The sequence below is a fragment of the Heterocephalus glaber genome, unplaced genomic scaffold, assembly GCF_053883595.1.
Source record: "Heterocephalus glaber isolate CG9 unplaced genomic scaffold, H.glaber_assembly_v1.0 deba00001463, whole genome shotgun sequence".
In the NCBI taxonomy this organism is placed as follows: Eukaryota; Metazoa; Chordata; class Mammalia; order Rodentia; family Bathyergidae; genus Heterocephalus; species Heterocephalus glaber.
The window spans coordinates 13408103-13422701 of NW_028258310.1; the positions used below are offsets into that span (position 1 = coordinate 13408103).

Genomic DNA, 14599 nt, shown 5'->3' on the forward strand with positions numbered 1-14599 from the left:
TTCTAGTGAAGCATGGTTTGGAAAAAGACCTCATGAGTTGATTCTATTGTGACTTCTACTCACCCCAATACATACACACTGAAAGCACAATGGTTAAGAGCATGGGCTTCAGAGATGTATCATCATTCTGAGCCTTGGTGAAATGGAGATGGTAATCATACTTACCTTAGGAACTATTGTTAGAATTAAATAAAATAATGCAAAGAAAACCCTTTGCACAGTGTCTGCTACATAATAAAATGCTCGTGTTAGCTATTATTATTATTATTACTATATCAGTGTCTCAGTAATTTCCAATATATGAAGACATCATAATTTACCTAATCAATTCTATTGTTTGGCACTTAGTTTGTTTCTACTTTTTAATGATTATGAACAATACATTGAGAGATAACTTTATGGCTACATTTTTGCCCATATCCCTTGTTACTTTCTTAGAATAAATTCTGTAAATGGAATTTCTTGGCTTTTCCTTAAAAATTGAAGAACGTCTTCCAATATATTTATTCTTATTTAAATTATACTAAAATTTAAGTTTGAATAATATAGTCAGATACTAGACAATACTCTAGAATGTTGCTAATGGGTTTCGGAAATCATCCCTTGTATCTCACAAATATAATGCAAATTAAAACTACCGTGTACAGGACAGCCTAAATTTAACTCCAAAACCATCAAGTGAAAAAGACCCAAGAAGGTGTTTCCTCACTGGCTCTCAGAGCTGGACTGTGGAGATTTCATGCCTTTCCTTTCATTATGTTAGCATTTTAACTAGACAAGCAGCAGAGCTATCAATGAAATCAGACACAGTGGATGTTACTTTGCATTTAGGCAAATCAAAGGCAAGAGTAAGGTAACAATGAAGCCAGGACAGTACAAAAGAATGATTCCTTGAGAATAGGCATGACCTAACATTCCTTAAACTGTCAGGCCCAGGAGCAATCACTCACAAGTCTACACAACAATCTCATAACCAACTTGCAAGGGGCCAGACAAAGTATCAGATTTCCTCTGATCAAGGTAAGATTTTTGAAAGTTATTTAACATGATAGCAGAAGTTTGGTTGGATAGTAGGACTGATTCAGCTTGGAGGGTATTGAGAAATTAAAAGGGACTTTGCACATATAACAGGGGGGATTAGAAAGAAACACCAGCAACTCAATGTGTTTATACTGGCATATTGGTAAATGTTGAAAAGCTGGCTCTTAAATTTTTTTAAAAACCCTTGATTTATATAGCTTTTAAAACTTATTATTTCCTAAAATAAATAAATAAATTAATTAAAACATTATTTCCTAAATAAATATTCAACAATGACAGATTTCAAATTTTAACCATCAACATGGGGTCACTGCTCAAAGCTAAGCTGGAAAGAGATATGTGCAATGTGAAAAATCAGCTCTCAATAACTGGTCCATATCAGCACCAGCACATCACTATGTATTTTCATAAGATTCTATTCTTAAATGATTTGGGGGACATTTCCAGTAAAATCTATCATGAGTCCTGAGTCTAAAATTAATACATTGCTATGAGGGCGAGAAGTTTTTTCCTTTTCCTAAGTAAAATACCATGTTAAAGAATCACTCTATTACATGTTGTAGCACGCACAGGAAGGAATTGCAAACTTGCTAGAAATTCATAAGGTCATCCCCTGGGCAGTCAGTCAGCACATAAACCAACCCAGAGAAAGAGGGTTGGGCATGGGGTTATTAGTGATGTTGGAAAGGAATTCCACATGATTCCTCAGTAGGAAAATGTGGCTAGGTTTGCCACACACAAGGCACTAATCAAAAAGAGAGAAGTCTCATCTCTTCTATTGTATATCCCACTTCTAGTTGCTCATTGAGACGGTGATGGGTTTTAAAACTCAGGCTTCTGGGTCACACTTGTTCACAGGAACAACTGACTTGTAGAGCATCTCTCTTATCTCTGCAGGTAGAGATCTCCACAAAGCCCTACTAGAGGAGAGAACCAGAATTGTAGTGAGGCCTGGCTTGACCCAAGACTGGACTAAGCACTTCCTTTCCATTGTCTCTGTGCCACCCAACAACCCTGAAAAGTAGCTACCATTGTTCTCTTCTGTTTTTGGAAACACATAGGTTGAGAGATGTTAAATTACTTGTCAAAGGTCAAGAAATTCATAAATGCCTGAGCTGGGACACAAACTGGGGCTGTCTGACACCTAAAGCCTATATTAAGAATCTCTGGAGTGGCTCAGGTCAAGGGTGTTAATAAGATTGTAGATATTTAATGTTCTAATTGGACAGGATGAGCTAAAAGGTTCCAGCGTAGGAAGCACTCGCCTACTGGGGGAGGGGGTTATTTGTGAGTATTCAGGGAGGTGACCATGACAAGGGTGATAAAAAAGAATGTGTCCACATGCTGTCATACTGAATTGGGTATCTTAGGAAGGCTGTGTATTCATAATTGGCTCTTTCTTGTAAAGCATAAGCCTAAATTAGGTCAGCCTTTCAGAGTGCCCTCTGCTGCCCCTTTTGTAGCCCTCGGTCCCCCTTACAAAAACTGTAAATTAGAACATAAGTTCCATGACCACAGGGACTGACTGCAGATCTTGTGCATTGAGCATGATGAATCTTCAGCCCTATGTCAGTGTCTGGTATACACGGGGTGATCAAAATATATGGTGAATGTTTAAATTGTTAAATTTTATTACAGTAAAAGACACATTGCCATCAGTCCCCTTCAGACTATACTCCCTCCCTTCGAATACAAGTATCCTATCATTTTTGCCACTTTCTGAAGCAATGCGAGAAGTCCTTTTTTGTGAGTGTCTTTATGCAGTGTGATCAAAAAGATGGTCAATGCTGTTGCTGAGTGACATCCAATAGAAAGGGGGGCTCCTAAAAACACAGTGTGTCTTCATCTACCTTATTCACTGGATCTGTTGCTGTGCAATTTCTGGCTCTTCCCCAAAGTCAAAATGACCATGAAAAATAAATGTTTTAAATCAATTCAGGATATTGAGGCAGCCACAACAGAACAAAAAAATGATAAGTATGTTTAAAGCAAAGTGGGTATTTTCAGGGAGATTAATGACAATGTGTCTTTTATTGCAATTTAAAAATTTTATCCATTTATTTATTTATTTTTTTGGTACCAGTTATCTAACTTGGGACCTTGCACTTGCGAGGCAAGCGGCGGAACCACTGAGCTAAATCCCCAGCCCCTTAAACATTTATTATAGTTTTCAATCACACCTTGTAGTGTCTGTTAAAAAACATTTGTTAAATATTGATCATAGTGATTATACAAGTAAAACCTTAAAATAAAACCAACATATTCTTTCCATGCATTATCTCATTTAATCCTCACAATAACATCATGAAATAGATGCTATTCTTCTTCTCTTTTTTTTCCCCTCCCATTAACTTTATTGGTACATTTTAGGTATAAAATACAGTTATATTCATCATTGGGATCTTGTACCATTACATGAGTCTCTTGGTTCTTATTTTTTTCCCCTTCCCTTGTCCTCCCTTCCCTATTTGCAAAGACCTTGTTTCCATTTTTTTCCTCTTCTCAAATATTTTTCTTTCCCTTTTTTCCCTCCTCCTACCCCTCCCAATTACCCTGCTCTTTTAGACCTTTTCTTCCTGTTACACAATATCAGTTATACATTTTTAAAATTACAATATCAAGATCTAGGAGACATTACCACAGATTTTACAGAATTTAAAAGGATATAGAAAGCATATTACAAAAATCTGTTTTGAAATAAATTTGACAACTTCTAAGAAGTAACTTACAAGACAAATTAATGAAACTAACTCTGGAGGAAATATAAAATTTGAATAGCACCTATTAAAGTATATTCTTAGCTTGAAAACCTACCCATATGACAACAGCAGGCTCATAAACATTTTAACTGATAAATTATATCAAACAATTAAAGCAGAAAAAAGAAAAAACACTTCTCCCCTCATTTTAGGAAATCAACATTGTGCTAATCCTAAAATTGGATAAAGATAATAGAAGAAAAAAGTATGAACATAGAAATTTGTTTAACAAAACAAACTCTTAGAAGTCATATCTGGCAGGATATAGTAAGTGGTTTTGTTATAGGGATGGCAGTGTTGGTTCAGCATTGGAAGATCCACCCCCAAAAGTCATCATTTTAACAGAGGAAAGGAAAAAGCCATATGATCCTGTCACTAGTTGGAGAAAAAGTATTGGACCAAATTCTGCAGCTGTTCATGGTAAAAGCTATCAGGAGATTAGAAGTAGAACAGAAACTTCTCAACAGATTAAAGACATGTACTCCATACTTCCAGCGAGAATGCCTTATATGAATGGAGAAGATACAATGCTTTCTCCTTAAGGTGGGGAACAAGGGCAGATATGCTTACTCTTTATCTGTCCATTAAACTTTGAAACCTAGTCCCTACCAAAATAGTCTGGCAATAAAATGACACAACTAGGATAGGATTGGGACAGCAGAAGCAAAATCTTTATATGTAGATGAAATGACCATCTACAGAGAAAATACTAAGAAATCTCTAGGAACCCCTAGAACTTGTACTTGAATTTACCAGGATTAGAAAACACAAGGTATATATAAAAATTCAGGTCTGTGTATACTTGCTATAAATGAGGAACTGGATATTGAAATTTATAACTTATGTAGGAGTACAAAGGACCCAGAAAAGCCAAAAACAAAAACAAAAACAAAAACAGTGTTGGAAGACATTTAGCACCCAATTTTAAGACTTCTTCTAAAGCTACAGTAATCAAGGCAGTGTTGGTGTAAGGAAAGACATATAGATCATTGGAATAAAACAGAGAATCTAGAAATAGAACCACACATATATGGTCCAGTGAGTTTTGAAAGATTATTTAACATTAGCATTTTATAGAATATAAACTCAATTCAAGAGCCGAGGAAGAGATAGTGACTTCAGCAAACGGCACTAGAACACCTGGTATCCGTATATAAAAAATTAACCTCAACTCTTTTTTTCCATACATGAAAATAACTTGAAGGGATCTGTGAACCTAAATAAGAAAGCCTAAAAGTATAAAACTTTAAGAAGAAATTATAAGGCAAAATATTTATGAATTCAGGGTAGGCAAGAACTACCTAGGATACAAAAAAAATATGATGTATAAAAGAAAAAAATTGATAAATGAGATTCCATCAAAATTTAGAACTTTAAATGACATCATTAAAATGAAAAGTAGTCCTTAAACAGACCATATTTACAATGCATATAACCTATGAGCAGAATATATAAAGAATTCTTAGAGCTCATTAATAGACAACCCAATTAAAATGTAGACATAAGAAGATGATAAATAGCCAGTATAGCACAAGGAAAGTTGTGCAACTCTAGAATCAGAAAAATACTAATCAGTACAATGATAAGATTGAATTATACACTCATTAGGGAGATGAAGTTAAAAGTTTTAAAAGCCTTGTCATGACTTTTTCTTTTTGTTGGATTCTCCTCCTTTGCATTTAATTTGTCACACCCAGTGGATTCATTCTGCTGGGTTTCCTGGGATTGTGATCCTCATTGTCTTTTCCTAGGGCATTGTCTAAAATTTTTTGGAGGGCTGGTTTGGTTTTCATGAAGTTCCTGAGGTGCTCTTTGTCGTGAAAGTATCTCATTTCTCCATCAATTTTGAAAGATAGTTTTGCAGGGTACATCAATCTGGGTTGGAGGCTGTTTTCCTTTAGGGCTTGAAATACATCACTCCAAGCTCTTCTTGCCTTGAGGGTTTGCATTGAGAAGTCTGCTGTGATTCTGATGGGCTTTCCTTTGTATGGGATTTGTTTCTTTTCTCTAACTGCTTGTAGAATTTTGTTCTTCTGTTGGATTTCTGGAATCCTAACTATTATATGCCTATGTGTAGATTTTTTTTGATTAAGGCTAGCTGGAGTCCTATATGCCTCACTTATCTGTATGTCAAGTTCTTTTCCCCTCCTTGGGAAGTTTTCTGCCATCACTTCTGTGAAGAGTTTTTTTATGTCATCTGCACTCTCTCCTCTTTCTTCATTGACTCCAATCAGTCTTATGTTATTCTTCTTTGCATCATCTAGCAGCTGCTGGATTGATTTCTTGTGTTCCCTTACAATTTTAAAGCAATTTTTCTTTTCCTCCTCACAAATTGCAATCTTATCTTCTATATCTGAAATTCTATCCTCACATTGGTTCGTTCTGCTGCACAGACTTTTGATGGAGTTTTCAATTTCTTGGAAATCTGTTTGTATCTGTTTTATGGATTCCATTTGTTTCCTATGTTGGGATTCCATCATATTCCTCAGATCCTCTTTTTTTTATCTGTGTCCTCTCTAGATTTATTAATCATGTCTTGCACCATGAGCAAAATCTTTGCTGTTATCTGAGTAATTATTTCTGATTTCATTTTTCCCAGATCCTCTTTTGTTGCCAGTTCAGAGAGTCCAGGTGGTTGAGTATCAGAATATTCCATCTTGTTTCCTTTTGGGGTTGCTGTAAGTGATCCAGAAGTCTGTTTTTGAGGCTTGTTTATGTGTCTTCTCGTTTCCACAGGGCGGGGGTGCTTCTGGCACCCATGCAGCTCACCTTCTCTGCCCTAGGAGCTTGGGATGGCAGCGGGGGAGCTTCCTTCTGGGTGCTGGGACTGGCTCAGCTTCTCTGCCCTAGGAGCCTGGGATGGAGGCGGGAAGCTTCCTTCCAGGTGCTGGGACCAGCCTCTTCTTCTTAATTTATAAGAAAATCCATGATTTAGGGAAAGCTTGTAACTTGCTTGAGGATATAACAATAAGCAGCAAAAAAATCAGCTTTGCTTGATAACAGAGTCTTGGCATTTACATATTATGCTATGGTCTGTTGATTTATAATGTATTTATTGTATATCCAGGAAATCTCATAGTATTAAAATCAGATTACTGATTTTAAATTCTGTGAAGAAAATGATCCTTTTTATATTATTTATATCCCTGACACCTAGAACAATATTGTCATATACTAAGTATTCAATAAATTTTGGGAGGCATATATGCCTTATAGGAATGAATAGGAACAATTATTTCAATTGAGATAGGGATAATAAGGTGAAAATTTCTGGCCCACTACAGATTATTATTTTCATAAATTCTAACAAAGGTAGATATATAAAACCTAAATATCACTAAATAAATTCAGTAATTTACTAATTTATTCAACAAATATTCATTTCCACTCAATAAATGGAATTAAGCATCTACTAAATGTCAGGCATTCAATATTGGAGGTATGAGTGGAAATATCTGATGGTAATAACTAAACATATGTTATAAAATAAAGTGGGTCATGAAGAACCCCCCAAAATTGCAGAGACAGAAAATATCAGAAGGGACCATGGTGTGGTTGGGGAGTGTCTCAGTGAAATAGCAACATTGAGACACTGGAGAATGCCAGGGGCAATAAGGAATAGAATGCAAAAACGCCACAGCTTTTGGAAGAACTTGACATGTGGGAGGAGTAGGAGTTCAGTAAATCCTGTAAGAAATGGCCTATGAAGTCCCTTATCCCACAGAATGGTATGTGCATTCTTTCACTATCCTACTTCCTTTACTCTAACATGTCTTTGTGTTAAGGCACATGGCCAATAGCATTTTTTTCCCCTTGGTTTTGGATGGAGGGGCTTGTTCTCCATTGCTTATAGTAAAAAAGAGTATTCACAAAGTAGAAACTTTGAAGCCTACATAATGATTGAAAATTTACCTAACTTGCCTTCTCTGAACTTGTGTCTGTGTACTGTTGTATACAAAAAGGAGGAATTTCATGGGAAACAAGAAAAGGAAAATTTAGTGAACTAAAATTTATGGAGGGAACATTTCTCCCATTGGTCACAATGGAAAATTCCCTCAAGCACAGCCTTGCCAACGACTCTGAGCCTACCTGATTCATCACACAGCCCTGTGCTAATCTAGCCTGTGTTCCAGGAAGACAAGGGAGAGAATTTCCCTGTTTCAGTGCCTCCTGTCATAACAGAAGGTCATTCCAGTGGAAGGCAAGATGTTTTCTCATCACCTTGACAACAAAGAGATGGACTTAGCTTTTTACCCTTCTGCTTCCTCCCCACTATGCACCAATCTCCATGAGAAGCTGGACTGTGTTAACTACAGGTGATGGAATCTGGCTGCCTTGGGATGGATACAGTTCATCATACAGAAGAGCCAGCCAGGACAACTGTACTGAAGGGGATTAAATCAACTTGCACCACCCTATGTCTGCTGCTTAAATCGCACATGTGGACTTTGAACAAATACTCAAATAAGTGTGTAGGACTTAACCACCAGATGAAAATAAAATGGAATTGGCTGGAAGATGAACTTTCCCAAAAAACATTATATAAAGAGACATTTTTACTCTTTTTTCTTTGAGGATGCACAGTTACTTTCTTGATACGGGGGGCAATGCTATTTTCCACCTGCAGGAAGCATCTATTCTTAGAAATCAAATGGCAATTCCCAAACCTCAGCTAAGGACTTGTTTTCTTATTTTTTTTGAACTTCAAATACTTTCTAAATTGTGTTAGCCAAAGCATTGTATGTATATAATTAACTCACAGGTCCCTCTGGGCTCATCTAGCTAAACTTGTGGAGCTTAACTGAGCAAGACATTTGCTGATGTCTCTCCCTACAGTGACACCCATTGAAATGAATATCTTCTACAAGTGGAAACCAGGGAAATTCTTTTCCAAATTGGCTTTCTAGAGATTCAGGTTGTTTCATTAAATGATTTTGGTTGTTTCATAACTATAATGATCTCATTTTCTTTCAAATGTGGAATTTGCAATTTGGAGAAATGGGGGGGTCTGTATTTCCCTCCTAGTTGAAGTAGGAAGACAGGCCTCTTTTTTGCATTAATTGGATCCTTGAAATTCCCTCAGGGTAGCAGTGGCTCTCTGTGGGCACGGGGCTCCCTTATCCTTTAATATACCTTCCCTGTTGAGAGCAAATGGAAGGCATTCCTGCCCAAGCAAAACCAAAGAGAGGGGGTACAGCAGTTTGCCCAAAACGAAGTGCACAGGACCAGAGTGACTAGAGCTTCCTCAAACAGAATAGGTCAGCTAGGTTCATGACTCAGTCCTGTGCCAATGTTTGCCTGAGTAGACACTAATGCTTTTCGGAACATCAACTTTCTATAGTTAGGTGCTTTGACTCTTGAATGGGAGTCATACGGGACTGCAGTTGCAAAGTCCTGGCCCCTGCTCTCGCTTCGATTCCTAGCAGGAAGGGCTTATGCTAGGGTATGCTAGAAACAGCTCTTTTCCCCATTCTCTTCGTTCCTTCTGAGGCTTTCTTTGAGCTCCAGGCCTCGAGCTTTAACTTCAGCAAGGGCTACATGCATCACACAGGGGCGACCAAAAGGGACGCGATGAGGAATTCTAGCCTATCCAAAGGAGACTACTTCTGCTTGCAGTCTTGAATGAACTGCAGGTGTGTCAAGAAAGGCAGCGAGCTGAGGAGCTCTAGGTGCAAGCGTAGACACAGCCTCTGGCTGCGTGACCCGAGAGGGGAGAGGTTGGAAGAGCGCGCCTGTGCTTTGCTCGCCAACCTGACAGCTAGCGGCTGGCTGCCGAGGTGCCGGTTCGCGGCTGCGTGCGCCCACTGCAGCAGAGAGCAGCCGCAGCCTCCGCCTGGGCCACCAGCGCCGGTGGGGAAGAGTCCCGGGGCTGCTGACGCGGTTGGGAGGAGCCTCGCCTGTAATGCACCAGCCGCCTCCAGCCTCCTGCAGCAGGAGCAGCCGCTGCGAGTACGCGCGTGTGGGTGTGAGGGTGAGTGCGCTGGCGCCGTCGCAGCGCCCGGCCCCGCTCCCTGCCGGCTCCCCGGCCCCCCTCCCGCCGGAGCCGGCCTCGCGTGGGACCAGCGCCCTCCTCCCCGGCCCGGCCGGCCTGAATCCTACCCCTGCCTTCTCGCCACTGCAGCCTGGGTCCGGAAAGGCACCATTTTGTCGCGGCTTCCCTCTCTCCCAGGGGAGGAGGGATCATTTTTGCATTTTGGAGCGGCTGCCAACCAGGGGGACCTGTTGGGCATCTCCCCGGCCCGTCGTGCGAGAGCCTGCGGGGCTGGCGGGCGCAGACCCCTTGGGGCTCGGCGCGTCTTGGCCCCGAGGGCAGCGGAGGCAGGCGCAGCATCCTTGCTGGGAATTGGAGCCGAAGTGAGCGCACCGCGCGGGAGGAGCCGCCGCAGCCTCGGAGCACCCGAGTGGAGGAGGTGACAGCTCCATTGCCGGGTTTTTATTTTTATTTTCTCTCCGCCTCCCCGTCTCCTCCTCAGGCTCGGACCATGGTGCAGTCCCACTGGCTCCCCTGCCCCCCTCTCCTGTGAGACTGGCTGCGGGGAGGGATCATGGATACTTGTCTGCCGGCTTCTGGTTCCCACGCAAGTAAACCTGCTGTCAATGGAGGAGGACATTGATACCCGCAAAATCAACAACAGTTTCCTGCGCGACCACAGCTATGCGACCGAAGGTAACGCCAGCCCGGCCGCATTCCGCCGCTGGGGCCAGGTCCAAGTTGCGGGTCGCTGTGCCTCGCGGGCAGCTGGGCGCTGGCGGCCGAGACTCCTCCCGGCCCCGGGCTGGGGCGGGGGCGCGGGCTGGCTCGCGGGGCAGCCCCGGGGCGCCGCGCATCCACCTGGGCTCGGAGAGGCTAGCCCTGCGCTCAGCAGCAGGTGGACCCGGCGCCCCGGGGAGTTAAAATGGCCCTTGGGGATTAGGCTTTTCAGGGCGCGGCTCCCAGCCGGGAAGATGAGCCCGCGAAGGCAGAGGACCCTCGCGCCCAGATGCTCTGGAGGGTCCTGGAGGGAGATGAGGGAGGCGCCCGGGGGGCCTTGCTAACCCCTCCCTGAGCGGAAAGATGTTGTGTCTCTCCGTGGCTGCAGGGAGGGCATGGTTTCGTTTCCTGCCCATTCAGCTCTGGTTGGCCGGGTTACCTGCTCAGACAATCAAAACCCCAAAAGGCCCCTTGCAGGAGGGTGATACCCTCTCCCCTTGGAAGTGCATTAGCAAGAAATAAAACGGTGGCTGGGGAAATAGTGTCCTAGCTGCGAGCAAGGAGGCTGACACGTGGGACGAGCAACGCGATCTACGGGGCCTTTAAAAATCACCATTATGAATTCTGCAGCAGTAGTTTCTGCTGAATCAACAGCCAGCAGAAAGCAAGAGGGTTCAGCAAGCTGAGCTCTGCCAAGAGGTGAAATTGTCCTCTCTCTCTCTCTCTCTCTCTCTCTCTCTCTCTCTCTCTCTCTCTCTCTCTCTCTCTCTCTCAGCTTGTTCTGACATTAGCTGGAGCGCTGTGCAGGCAGGCAGAGAAAGTCAGCAGGTGGATCTCATTCTGCCTTTTGTGTGTGAATACAGAGGGGAGACATTTTATTTAAGTGACAAAACTTTTGCGTTTTTGCTTCATTTTCTACCCGCAGGCCTTTATCTTTAGCCAATAGTATAAAGTGTTGCATTGGCATACAGTAAAATCCATGTGAGAAAATGTGTGTGAAAATGCTTTAGAAAAAATGTTGCAGAATATATTAAAATTACTGTTATTATTCTTGAATACTAAAATTTCTGTAATATTTATTCAAACCAAAGGGTTACTAAGAGAAAAGCGTTGAGAGGAGTAAACGCTCACATTCTAGAGGAAATAAAAAGACACGCACAACCTGTGGGGGAGGGGTAAGGTGACATCTTCTATAGATATCCCTGGAAGTTTTAGACAAGGAGAATTTCCAGTGCTATTGAATGAATATTTTCCATCCATCATCATCATTGGAGCCCATCAACCCCAATATATACCCCGTATTAGATTAAGCAGAGTTGTCTCCTCCGGTCTTCAGGAGCTTGGAGAAGGTTCTAAGATGGACAGACAGCCCATTCCTCCCCCACAATGATCACCATACTTGCCAATTCTTTTTACTTGCATGACAATGTGGTTGTAAGTTGTTTTTCCTCAGTCTTTGTGCTTTGTCACTGAATCAGTGACCAGCTAGCATATGACTCTGTCCCTAAGCACAACACCCAACAGAGAACTTGGCTTCGGGTCTATGGCCTTTGGGGGGAACATTTCTGCTTATAACTACAAAGAAATAGAGCTGTCTTCACACTTTCCTCTATATTACATTATACAGGCAAAGGAAACTTACTGAGCTGAGAAGATGGCCAAAGTGGGGCCATATGTATGAGTGTCATTTATACAATGAAGAAGTCAGTTAAAAATAACATTTCTTATTGCTTTCAAGGCTCTGGATACTACATTTACCCTTATTTTTGGCATTTTTAGAAATTCTGATTCTGGATGGAATATCTGAATTTATGTCGTAAAAAATGAGTTTATAGCAAAGAGCTAGAATTTTTCTTATATGTGAAAGTCAACCCTTCAGATTTCCACCCCCCTACTCCAGTTCAGTAAAGGCATGAGAAGAAAAACTACAACTAAGACCACGTAAATACCAGAAGCTGGGGAGAGCAAGAAGCTTTCTGTGTCTTGACCTGTTCATTTCAGGGAACATTCAAATCTCCTGCTGGCCAGCAAGGGAAAAGCCCCACCCCTTCCTAGAGACACCTGAGGAGGGACTTAGCACATCTGAGAGCCCTGAGAAAGCTCCAGATCCAAATGTTTTCTGTTAAAATTTGCCTCCCCAAAAGTTCTCTTCCCCCTTACTAACTTAAACCTGCATACTGAGGAGTTAACACCTAGTCCTTTTATACTTTTCTATTTCCTTTAATATTTCTTCATTTTCTTTCTGTTTCTCTGATATATCAGGGTTTTCTTTTTCTCCAAAGTCTCCATATTTATCTCTACATTTTTCTTCCCTTTGCTCAGATCATTCCACACTGCAGTATTCTATTTAAAGCTGGAAGGGTTTTGCAGTATAGTTAGTGTGAAGGACTCTAAATTCAATTTGTATTATAAGTGGTAGCTGCAGGCTAGTTCCTCCAGCTAAGAGCAATGCAAATTCTAAAGGACACTTTTACACACACACACACGATGTGCATTTGCTAAAGAAATCAAGACATTTTCTCTATTTTCTAAATACTGGGTGTTAAAGTTACTGCCCTGCTGTACATTTTCCTGTTTCCTCCTTTTTTAAAGTTAATATCTGTGGGCATCATTTGTGTCCCAGGGCCTGTGTTGAGTTCTTTATATGTATATCAATATATCCAGATCCTGCTAAGTAGTTTCCATTTTCAAATTGTAAAAAAAGCTGATACAACTGAGACTCAGAGATGTTGGTAATTTGCCAAGGTCACACATTTAGTGGAAATGCTAATACTCAAACTCAAGACTGTCAAAAGCCCATGTGTTTTCACTAGGAAATTCTACAGTGCCTCATTTTTCTTTAACTGTCAGCTCCTGGTATTGAAAAGATGACAATGGTTTTATCCTTCTGTATAAGCAAGGTACCTACCTGGGGTAGAATTCTTTACAGACATCATTTGAGTGTGTGTATGACATTATATTTGAGGAAGGGCAGCAGGTGGATTTGGAATAAGCAGAACAGTAGAGTCTACATAATGTTTTGATTGGCACTTTTAGATATGGAACTCAAAGCTTCCTATCCAAGGGTTCATGTCTCACATCTTCTGATCTGGATGTAGATTCATTTCTGTGTTTTTAGGTTTCTTTTAGAGCCAACTAAAACCCTTTCTGTTTTACACCAGTCTATGGGGTTTCTAGATTGATCTTCTACTTTCTAATGGGCACAGAGACAGAATAATCCCATAAGTGTAGTTTTTAAGAACTGTTCTCAGTTTTCTTGATTGCAAAATGGAAGAGCAATAGAACCTATACCACAGGAAAAAATTATTTATGCAGAGAAAGCACTCATAACAGTGCCTAATGCAAAGTCAACCCTCAATAAATAAGGCCTGCAGTGCACTATAGCTGTTGTTACTTCAGCTGCAGTTGCATAACAAGCATGCAGTGTTTCCTTCGACTGGATGTGGATTTGGGGCAGTCTGATGGAGAAAGACTATTGGCCATAGGGCAGAGGTCATTCAGACCCCTCACAGTCTTCTCCTGTGTCACCCACTAGCTATGGATGACCATAAGCAACTTGGATTTTCTCCAAAGATGGATCGAAAGCCATTAATGGATTTTGATGGGGGGAAATATGATCAGGTTTATTTTTTCAAAAGCTGTCTGACTTCTGTGCAGGGTAAGGCTGGAGGGCCAGGTATGAAATGAATAAGGATGAAAGCCTGGAGTTAACTAGAAAGTCATGGCTGTATTCAGGATGGTGGCAGCAGTACAAGTGGAGAGAATCAGCTGGATTTTAAATACATCGTAGAGAAAGAGTGCAACAGACTTACTTGGTATGTTAGATTAGGTATATCGAGAGAAGGGAATGTCCAGGACAACTTCCAGAATTTTGCCATGGGAATGAATGCGTGAAGGGGGTTTTCAGGGAAACAAGTTTTGAAAATCAATTGTAAACTGTCTAGTTTTCATGAGACTCTTAAGTAAGCTGTTGAATATCTGGGTCTGAAGCTCAAAAACAAAATAGCCCAATAAGAAAAAAAAGGAAATATTTATAGAATTGAGCAATCAAGATGTGAGAACTAGCTGAAGTTTTTTTAAACAGCTTTTCAGTGTCCCTCACCCTTGT

At 41.1% G+C, this 14599-nt stretch overlaps 1 protein-coding gene across 12 annotated transcripts in view; it reads left to right on the forward strand.

Moving 5' to 3' along the window:
* Ppp2r2b (protein phosphatase 2 regulatory subunit Bbeta) overlaps positions 1-14599 on the forward strand; it is a 455995-nt gene that overhangs the window by 181099 nt on the left and 260297 nt on the right. For 2 of the 12 annotated variants that reach the window (XM_004854352.4, XM_004854351.4), the window contains one exon: positions 10274-10467. The exons of 6 other annotated variants lie outside the window; for them this stretch is intronic. In XM_004854352.4, coding sequence (XP_004854409.1) covers positions 10274-10467 — 194 coding nt within the window. Of the gene's footprint in view, positions 1-9592; positions 10468-14599 lie in introns of those variants that run through there. 4 more of the 12 variants (XM_004854355.4, XM_087180449.1, XM_013075737.3 and 1 more) reach the window with 4 other exon arrangements.